Raw genomic sequence first — 10,471 nt, forward strand, 5'->3', positions numbered from 1 at the left:
ATAAACGCAAGACATTAAGTCATCAACATAAAAAATAGAATACGTGTCAATTTCAAATTTATTTAAAAAAATAGTGTCAATTTTACGTGATTAAAAGCCATCATATTCGTTAAAAAAAGAAAAAAAAAAAGCATCATATCAATTAATAAAACAACGCGTGTCTCGATCCCCTATTCACACTCGTCTTTGAGTAAAGTTTGTCTTGCGTCAGTACTGTTCAGCGAACAAGATAATAATGTTTTTTAATTTGGATTTTATTATTATCTAAGTATTTAAAAAATAAAATTTTGAAATGTATTATATAAAGAATTACATTTTAAAATTGTTCCAAAACGAAATTAGACTCAAATAAAAAATTGAAATATTACTGATTGTATTAAAAAAACATAAAGTTATAAATTGGAAATTATTATTCCTTTTGAAACAATAAATTAGAAATTATTAAAAAAATAAAGGTGACAAATAAAATGAGATGGGGTTTAACTGTTGATGTGGAATGTGGGGTGTGGCCTCCGTTCCGTTTCCGTCCACAAAATTAAGCTGCTTCTCAATTTTTTTGCTTTTGGATGTTTTATTTTATTGAGGAAAAAACGGAGACACCACAGTTTCGTTCAGCCGTTGATCTTTGACCATCCTAACCCGACATCAAGGGTTTGGGCCTCACTGAACCCCAACTTGTTGTTAGGACGGGACGGCAACGCAAGCACTCCTTCAATTTGGTTCCATTTGTTCTGCATTTTCTTTATTTTCCGTCCAAAACTATACATATATATATATATATATATATATATTATATAAAAGAAAGATTATTAGATAGAGTTGGGTTCGCAGGCAGAGGCAGCATTGGATCTCTTTTTTTTGTTATACACGTTTTTCCATTTTTTTTTATTGTAATGTTGGCTGGGCTGCCTCTGTTCTCTCTCCTTTTAATACATACAGCCTTTTCTTCTTTTTCATCTTCTTTTAAGACTTCAAAATTTCTCCCTCTGTATATTCAAAGAATCGAAAGGAGAAGACGGAGAAGCGAAGAGGTAGAAGAACGTTATTTTTCTTCAAATTTAACGTCTTTAATTTGTTCCTTGCTTTCCTTCCCTTCTTTCCTCCTTTATTCAATTTCTTTCTTCTTTTATACGTCCATAAATTCTCTTTCTCAGTCTCAACCCACTCACTTTGATCGTTTTCTATTAAATTCTTACATACTATAGCTCATTTCTTTTTGAAGAAAACAAAAATCCTTGGCAATTAACGGGTCTTTGTTTTAATCCAAGTTTTAAATATATTCTATATAAAAAAAGATTGATTATTTTGATGAAGTGATCATTCTTCTTTAGTTTCAAAGAACTATTCAATTTTTTTTTTTTTTATCTGGTTTGGTTTCCTTTGTCTACTCTACTTTTAAGTTTCAATTTCCATCAGCTTTTTCCACCCTTAAATCACGGACAAAGTCTTTTTTTTTTTTTTTTTTTTTTAGAAAAGAAGAGGTGAAACAAAAATAAAATGATTGTGTGGAGGATAATTCAAACAAAACGTTGGCCTTGAAAACCAAAGGGAGAGAGAAACCCACTTTTGTTGGGATCAAATACAGTACTGTGGCATGTGATCATCTACCCTCCTTTTTTTTTTGTTTCTCTTTTCCTCTTATTCAGTTTTGTGATTTTTTTTATTTACTTTTTGTTTTGAGAAAGCAACAAAAGGCTCTCCTTGTAAACATGTTTGATCCTAAGATGTTTCGTTTTTAATCTTTTTTTTTCTCAAGCATCTATCTATCTTATTGATTCAATTCAGTTTTGAGGTGATTTTTCCTTCTTCTTTTTGGATTTATTTCTGGGAATGTTCAAGTTTGAAATTCATAATTATGTTATGCAATTATGGCATAATTTGTTCTTTATCTCTTGGTGAATAAGCTGGGTGGATTGTAAAATAGAATCGGGTTTCTAATTTGGGTTAAGGACAAAGTTCTGCAAATAGACCTTTGGTAATAGTTTGTATTCTTTTTCCGTTTCCTTTTGGGATTGGGAGGCATAGGTTACTGCAATACAGATCTAATTAGATTGAAAATAGGTTGCAAGTCTCTACCTTTATGGTTCCAAATTTGGGTAGCTTTTAACTAATGCTGCCAGTTACTATCTTTTGCGGATTTCTTCAACTTAATGGGCAATTGCATTGCTGATTGATTGGTTTAACGGCACACATCTTAACTGGGTTAAGTTATAAACATTTAAAGCAAATAATTTGAAGGGGTACTAAATTAGGTTTTTGTGACCAGGCGATATTTTAAGGTTGGATATATACGAACACATGTGCTCTTCTTTCAATTTCATGTTTATTATGTTTGTGTTGGGTTGAACGTTACCTGCTTTGGAAGTTTAACAAATGGTTCATTTTTTAAAGCTTGTAAGTTTGTATACAAGCGGGTATCAAGAATTATCTTTTGGAATGAAGAAGATTCTTGTTGGCAATGTGGTTGAGCTCCGGCTAGTGGGATGTTTAGATAGGCAATGTATTTAATTATTATCTTATGTCCAATGAAGTATGACAGGTTCCTGCAGTATACAACAAGTGTATGCCTGCAAATTAAATTATGGTTTATAGGCTTTTCTTTTCCCTCCTGAATCCAAGTTATGTCATGGCGAAGGGTTTCTTTGATTATTATATGATACATTTATTTTGATATTTTTCCAGATATAAAGGATACTTACTAGATGGATGGATATACCGGTAAAAGGGCTGTTGAAGGGCTTGTTGTACCTGGCAAGGGATCAGGTCTCATCACGAAGGATGATGTTAATAATAGAGAACGAAAGGCTCAATTTTGCAATCGAATCGGATGTGATGGCAGGCTGAACTCTGTGAAAGGTAATCCAAGTGGCTGCTCTGAAAATGCCAAATCTTTGAGGCATTCTTACCGCACTTCATCAAGCGGCAAGGAAATAATTGGAAGTCCCTCTAGAGTATACTCTGCAGTTAGAAACCCTACAAAGTCTTCTAGAAAACCTCAGAAAAAGCTACCATCTCAGCTGGAAACAGATTCATCTGAAACTAGTAGTGTTCAGGATGAGCCAGAAGTGTCAGAACTTATTCCCAGACTAGGAAAGATTCAAAGAGGGCTTCAGCCTGATTCTAATGATGCTGATTCGAGGGAAGTTACAGTGATGGAAGCTGGAAGCTCTAGTGTATCATCAAACCCAATATCAAGAAGAAACTTTATTCCGAGATCTGGGTTGGGCAACCTGGACACTCTGGCCTGTTCATCAACTTTGGCATCTCGATATGCTTCCCATGCAACTCGTGCTAACACAAGCAGGTATGGTTTGAGAAATCTAAGGTGTAACTCTATTTCTGATGTTGTCCCGTCTGGTTGTTCATCATCTGATTCAAGCATCAGCAAAAGGAAAGATACAGTAAAAAAGAGAAATTCTGATGGAGAGGGTAGTTCCTCCACCAGGGGAAAGAAGTTGAGTGGGTTGTCTTTGGAGGGACGGAACAATGCTAGCTATGGTGTTTCTATTTCTGATTCAAGGCGAGCCAGAAATTGGCCTCCTAACAGGGATAGTGGTGTTGCTTCTTCAGTTAGGACTAGGAGATCAAACATTAGTTATGGTAGAGGAAGACCCCTTAACCAAGCAGATGGAAATAGTTTAACTTTGAATGAGTCCCCCGTAGGCATGCAGCAAGTGTCTCAATGTGATATACCTATCAATTTGAATGATCCTGTTTCCACAGAAATTGCCTCAACTCGTACTAGACCAGGTAGTATAAGTGAGAGTTTACCCAATATTATGCCGTCCAGTCCTTCAGAAGTTGGCATTAACCGCTCTTCAGCGAACCGGGATAGCTTCCGGCGCTACAATATGGATGGCATTGCGGAGGTACAATTAACAAGATATTTCGACCTGCATTGTCTTATGGATGAATTTGTAACTTTCTTGTTTTTCATTTTTTCTTTCTATAGAACTCAGGGAAGGGAATGAGTGGGGTTGCCAATATATTTTACACTTGCAAAAATGAACCATTAGTTGTTTGTTTGCAGTATTTTTTAATATAATGAAGCTTCATCTGTTAATATGGTTTTATTTTTACACAGGTATTATTAGCACTTGAGAGGATTGAACAAGATGAAGAGTTGACATATGAGGTAACTAGTTTTGAAGTGTCTCTCTTTACCTGATTGTTCTATGTTGATTCTGTTTCTGTCTTGCAGCAATTACTTGTTCTGGAAACCAGCTTGTTCCTTAATGGCCTAAACTTTTATGACCAGCATAGAGACATGAGATTGGATATAGATAATATGTCATATGAGGTTTGCTTTTGTTTTGCTACGTTGGTGCTAAGTTGGCATTTTATTTTCCCCGTTTTATGTTTGTTGTTACAGAAACTAAGAAATGAGCTTTTCTTGCTATCTTGACAGGAATTACTAGCTCTAGAAGAGAGGATGGGTACTGTAAGCACTGCGCTATCCGAAGAAGCATTGTCAAAATGTGTTAAAAAAATCATCTATGAGGCAACATCCTCAGAGGATGCAAATGTCAGCTGCGAGGGTGAAAAGGATGATGTCAAATGCAGTATTTGTCAGGTCCTTTACTATATAACTTTCCACTCTATCCGAGAAAACAATATGCTACCTATTTTCCTCAGGATGTGACTGCAATGGTTTCTAGACAGGTTTCAGTTTCAACTTAATGGAATCCATCAATTGGTTTTCCTTTTGCAGGAAGAGTATGTCATTGGAGATGAAGTAGGGAGGTTGCAGTGCGAGCATAGGTATCACGTGGTGTGCATACAGGAATGGTTGCGGGTGAAGAATTGGTGCCCTATTTGCAAAGCATCAGCAGAACCCAATCAGTCTTTTTCGCTCACCTCATAAATCAGTTGAATTTGAATTGATAGAAGGCAAGAGACCGAGTTTTCTTTCTTTTGTACAAATTGATGGCTTCTCATCAGCATTTTTTCTTTTAATTTTATGATCGTATGTAAATATCAAATCGCTTTCATGTGGATCAACTAATAAACCGGGTGCTTTTGGCTCTGCACTGGAACTCATTCACCCATAAAAGAAATGTGAATCAAAATACGCATGTTTCTGCTGTTCTTTGAGCGTCCCTCTTCTTTGGTAAATGTCAGTTAGGTGCTTGATGTACTTATTTATCATCCCTTCCTTAATTGCTAGCAAAGCCAAGATCTTTTACTTTGATGATTCTCCCAGACCAGTAGATGATGCTATAGGAATTTGCTGATATTTGAAGGTTGGATAAACAGCGATACAGGATCTTATGTGAAAGTAACAGCTACAAGCCACTTTCCTTTTCTTTATTCCCTCATTTTCCCCTGAAATAATTCTGCATGAATTCCCTCGTTTCTATTATTCCATGATGCGGTCGCTTTTACAATTGAACTCCATCCTCTCTACTTCTAATTCTATTTTGGACTTGGGAATATGGGAAGCACCCGATCAGTAATGCAAAGGCTTTGACGCCCTTTTGGTGGCTTCTACTCGTTCCTTTCTGTATCTGTAAGCCATGCCTGCCTTTTATTTTCACCTGCATTTTCAACTTTTGATTTGGTTACATCAGGGATATTGTTTCCTGCGTGGAAGGAGGTATGGGGTCGCATCAAATTGGAATGAGGGTATAAAAAATCTTAACAAGAGCTCCAAAACTATTTTTGCAAACTACAGAAGGTTGTATCGTTTTTTTTTTTCCCTCCGTTGATGGAAGGTTGTATTTTTTTAATTCGGGATTGAAAACATTAAACATCTATTTATAGTAGTCTAACTTAAATGTTCAACATTATAATTACGTTGATCTTCCCAAGCATTGCTTGCAACAGTCTATCTTCAAAGTTCAAAACTCTCATACCATCGTTGACATTCTAATTTGGATCCTCGTGAGAGTAGACAGTAGACGGTAGATTTAAGTTCATTTAATAATGTCCAACTTAAGTCCTTCATGGGTGTCCCGCGGCCACCATCAGCAAGCGCTTGATCGGTACATAAATTTGCAGTTGCTGGTGCTTTCAAAATATAAAACATCTTTCAGTTAGTTCATCAACTGAACTTCAATGCCAGCTGCATGTTCCAGATAGCTGAAATGGTAACAAAAAACGAATCACTGTGACCCATCTACATCATGCTACATGTATGCCGATCTGGTTAACCTCCTCTGCAGCTTCAACATAAGCCACTTGAGTAAATTTTTTTTTCATATATATATATATATATATATATTTAGGGTGAAAAAAAATAAAGGTTAACAAAATATTCATTGATATTTACAATAAGTTTTGCATATGCCTGATTTCTTCTCATCTTTACAAGTGATGCAGATATCTACATAATATGAATTAGCCTATCCCTACAGCTTAACAATACCCCAACCTCAAACATACAATTAAGAAACTCATAGGTTAAAAGCAATACAACATTGAGCATCTCTTAAAATGAGTTTTGAGAACAAACAAATAAAATGGTGCAAAAGAGGAAGGAACAACATTAGCATAATCAATTAAAAAGAGCACTTACCTACCGACCATCCCTGATTTTTGCATGTAACAGTGCAGATAAACTGAGAAAACAGTTTTCAGGTTATTATATAGTGAGTGACAAAAATGAAATGACGGAAAACATTAAAAAAATTTCCAAAAATAATTTTATTGAAAACCAGCTCAATAATAATGGACAACTCAACAAAACATAGCATTTGCATGTTACCAATTACAACAACAAAGGTTATACTGGAAAATTAATGTTCTCATATCTTAGAGCACAGTGAAGTCGAAGAAATGCTCTCGTAAGCACTAGCAACTCCAACTGAACGGAGTAAGGGTCGGAGTAAGGGTTGTTGGTACAGGATTTTTATAATTCAATATTGAAAAATCTTTACTTCTTTTAGTCACCAGGTAATCCTGTTCCAGATAGTCAGACATTAGAGTGCAGACTGGATGATTTGATCCACATAAAACTTGCAAAATAATTGCAAGCATTCTACAAACAAACCTATCATGATAGTTTCCCAAGGACCAATATTTACCCACTTATAGAGCTTAAGATCAATCAAATTTGGCCAGCTTTAGATTCAAACAATATGAAATAACCGCTTGACATTTGTAAGCTCAGAATAAGCAGCTTCAACAAATGTGATACATTAGCTAGCCTGATACCAAGTCACTCAACAAGCAATCTAGTAATTTCGAAATCAACTGACTGTAGACCTGCCATGTTTAATTTATTACTTGGATCTCTCTCTCTCTCTATACATATATATATATATATATGTATATATATATATATAGCTAGGAATTAAAAAAAAAGGGGGGGGGGGGGGGCAACTTCATACATATCCAATCAACAATTAAGAAAAGTAGCTTGAGCGATATGAAAAACTGTATGCCCCTAAATCTTTTAAATGACAATTAATTACAATTAGCAAGTCATAAACTCCACAAGAACATGGCATCAGATCTTAGCAAATAGATTTTTCAGGGAGTCATCCAGCGGAAACATCTACGTATAAATCACCATGGACAATTTAATGGATGTCAACTTTGTTATTGATATTGGAACTCAATCAATTCTCAGATTTTAAAATTACATACAGAGCAATGCTGCAGCTCTTACACAAGTAATTTTACCCTTCACCAAGATACAAAACAGTATCCCTGCAAAACTTTCTTACATTTCCACCTCATTGACTGTTAATTACAAGAAAAGCTTGAAATCTGTTGAGATAGCAGAAGACAGCCAACAACAATGCTAATCGTACAACAGAGCAACCAGTTGTTAGCACTTTCTTTCAATCACCTTAGCTCAGTCGCTCAAAAATAATTTCTGATCCATCCCGGCTCCGCAGCAGGAGTACAGGCATCCACCACCCCATAATTTCATCTTGCAATGGCCAGAGCTTTATCTAAATGGGGCGCCATCTGGTCCATGTCAATAATGGAAAAGAACTGGGAGCTTCAGTGATCAAGCACATGAACCAGAATGGACAGATCCAAATCTAATGACAGCTTCAGGAAACCAATCTTTGAAGGATATTTCATTCTTCAAACGAATGCATACAAATTTTTTCCAGAAGCAATGGCCAATCTTCACCCAGCTGTTGGGGATTTAGCTCCATTGCCACTTTGAAATCAAGCAAAGATATTGAGCACCACTGCCCCCGTTCCTGCAAAACTTCTATGGGCCCAGAGCTACTCTGCATATGCAAGTGATTACTTGGCCACATGCCATTAACAAGCTTGCCTTGAGGCAGCTGCTTGTGAGCAGAGTGATTTCTCAACTCATGTGTAGATCTTGATCCCACCAGATCAACACATGACCTGATTAGTTTCTTCAAGTATACATCCAACATGTTATTCAACATACTAGCACATTCCATAGAAACCCCTCCAAGACCCCGCGCTCCTGCAATCTGCTCCATACGTTTCTTCAATGTCTCAGTACTATACAAACCACCACTGTCATAGTAGCTAATGAAGTTGCCACTGCTTGCCACTGGCATAGCTTTGTGGGCCCCACCAACACTAGCTGAGCAGAATGGAATCCCAAGTGGTGCAAGCAGAGGACTTCCAGAGAGATTAATGTGCTTAACTTGCTCCACCTCGTCACCATATTCAACAATGGGTCCTTCAGTCTGATCTTTACTAAGCACCCCCGGTTTTTCTCTGGATTGCACCAAATCTTCTCTTCCAATTTCAGGCTGCTCGGCAACTGCTTGAAGATGCTGCATTGGTCTCCGATAATCATACGGAGTCAAATCCCCATTTTCTGTACCCAATTTATTGCCATTGTCGTCCATACCCATTGACTGATGTGAGACACTCTCAACCTTTCCATTTGGCCCCAGCGGGCTGGGCCTATCCCTGACTTTTCTATCCCGTATTCCAGACCTAACCTTTCGTGGGGAAGACAATGGCAAAACCCCATTTGACCAAATGGCCATATTTGGATTCTGATTGGGAACAAGGGATCCAGTTTGTTCATGTCCGTCTTCTCTAACAGGAGAACTTTTCACAGTTTGTATCAAAGATTTTGCAAGACCCGCTTCATGAACTGGTGGCCGAGTCTTAGCCTGACATGCATTTTTCAAGATTGAACGTATCAACTGATTGTGCAGTGGCAGATTCTCCCTCCCAAGAATGCGGTAACATGACTTATCAAACTCACTTTTACTAAGCTTCTGACTTAAAAACCTGCTCAAATTATACAAGTACCTTTTTGACCTCTCAGCCCCAAGCTTCTTGACTATCTGAGCTTTCAATTCACCTAAATTGATTCTGGACCCCTGCTGAGGTTGCATTGCTCAATAAGCAGATTCCTACACCATTCACAGAACTACAAAACCGCTGAAACCCGTTTCCACCCCCAATTTAGTGTCTTCTCCGCCACCAAACAAGTCCAAGTTCACCAATTTGAGTACAATACAATGCAAATCAAACTCTCAATCTCTGCATATTGAGAGTAAAACAGCAAGCATGAAATCCCAGAGAAAGGGAAAAAAAAAACTCATAATTCCCAAGGTGGACAGAGTTATCTCAGTTTCCAAACGTCCCTAAATTGACCGACCAAGACACCATACAATGCAAGCTCAAATCTCATCTTCGTGGAACCAAAACCCTAGGGATCAAACTCCAGTTGAGTGGCAAATAGAAACCCCAGTAAACAAAGCCGAATTGAATAAAGCAAAGAACAAATCAAAACCCTAGAGTTGGAATCACCGAACTTAAAAGAAAGAAGAGCGCGTCGCCAGAAGCGGAACAGCACGAACCGAAAAGAAAAATCACTGCAGCAATTAAAACCCCCAATGTATTTTTTATAGGCAATTCAAAAAATGAAAAAAAAAAAAAAAAAAGAGAGCTGGGAATTGGAGAATTGAAGTTGAAGGAAAGAGATCAGTGGACTTGGTAGGATAGAGTTGAGAACAGTGCAGGAATTGCAGAGAAAAGAAGCAGAATGAAGAGCGAAAAAGAAGCTCCAGAGTAATGAAAAAAGGTTAAAAGATTGATAGAGGGCTGACCTTAAACAACTAGCTTGACCAATTGCACAGGAATCGAGTGCCACTGCAGTTGTTTGTTGGGGTTGGGGTTGGGGTTGGGATTGGTATTGGATTGTTCGCAGCCTCGATTCTTTATGGCTTCCTCCCTCGATTTTTTTTTTTTTTTTGGATATATAATTTGTGTTTTTATTTAGAGTGCATTTATTTTTTCGAGCTTTCCCTTCCGCTTGATTTCAGCTCCGCTTTCTTTTGCGTTAGCTCGATCGATCGTTGCTACTATTTTAGTTTCTATCTATCTATATATCTATTTTTTTTTAAATGGGTTTCTTTTCCTTGTTTCTTTCTTTCTATATCTCTCTCTCTCTCTCCCTCTTTCTTGGTTCTTTTCTTTCTCGTTATTTCTCTCACCTTGTGTTAGTTTTAGCAAACGTGTTTTATTTTATTTTGTTTTATTTTTCTCATGTTTTTCTCATGTACTT

General features: G+C 37.0%; 2 protein-coding genes across 5 annotated transcripts; one reads left to right on the forward strand and one right to left on the reverse strand.

Moving 5' to 3' along the window:
- Positions 1 to 796: 796 nt before the first annotated feature.
- Positions 797 to 5,088, forward strand: LOC111299452 (uncharacterized). 4 transcript variants are annotated; one of them, XM_089747443.1, is made up of 7 exons: positions 797 to 1,031; positions 1,472 to 1,596; positions 2,683 to 3,869; positions 4,085 to 4,135; positions 4,202 to 4,300; positions 4,409 to 4,573; positions 4,712 to 5,088. In XM_089747443.1, exons 3-7 carry the CDS (start codon positions 2,703 to 2,705, stop codon positions 4,862 to 4,864), a joined length of 1,635 nt encoding a protein of 544 aa, XP_089603569.1. In that variant the 5' UTR covers positions 797 to 1,031; positions 1,472 to 1,596; positions 2,683 to 2,702; the 3' UTR covers positions 4,865 to 5,088. The 4 variants fall into 4 exon arrangements, with proteins under 4 accessions (XP_089603569.1, XP_089603571.1, XP_022750377.2 ...); XM_089747445.1 differs by having other exon boundaries at positions 1,472 to 1,592; XM_022894642.2 differs by lacking the exon at positions 1,472 to 1,596.
- A 2,430-nt stretch (positions 5,089 to 7,518) lies between these two features.
- On the reverse strand, positions 7,519 to 10,386 carry LOC111299454 (uncharacterized). The gene is made up of 2 exons (XM_022894650.2): positions 10,014 to 10,386; positions 7,519 to 9,779 (listed from the first exon to the last, which is right to left on the reverse strand). The coding sequence occupies exon 2, from the start codon at positions 9,294 to 9,296 to the stop codon at positions 8,034 to 8,036; it is 1,263 nt and encodes a 420-aa protein (XP_022750385.2). The 5' UTR covers positions 9,297 to 9,779; positions 10,014 to 10,386; the 3' UTR covers positions 7,519 to 8,033.
- Positions 10,387 to 10,471: the final 85 nt, after the last annotated feature.

This window comes from Durio zibethinus, chromosome 18 (genome assembly GCF_047325235.1).
Source record: "Durio zibethinus cultivar Kanyao isolate XHJ-2024 chromosome 18, ASM4732523v1, whole genome shotgun sequence".
NCBI lineage: Eukaryota > Viridiplantae > Streptophyta > Magnoliopsida > Malvales > Malvaceae > Durio > Durio zibethinus.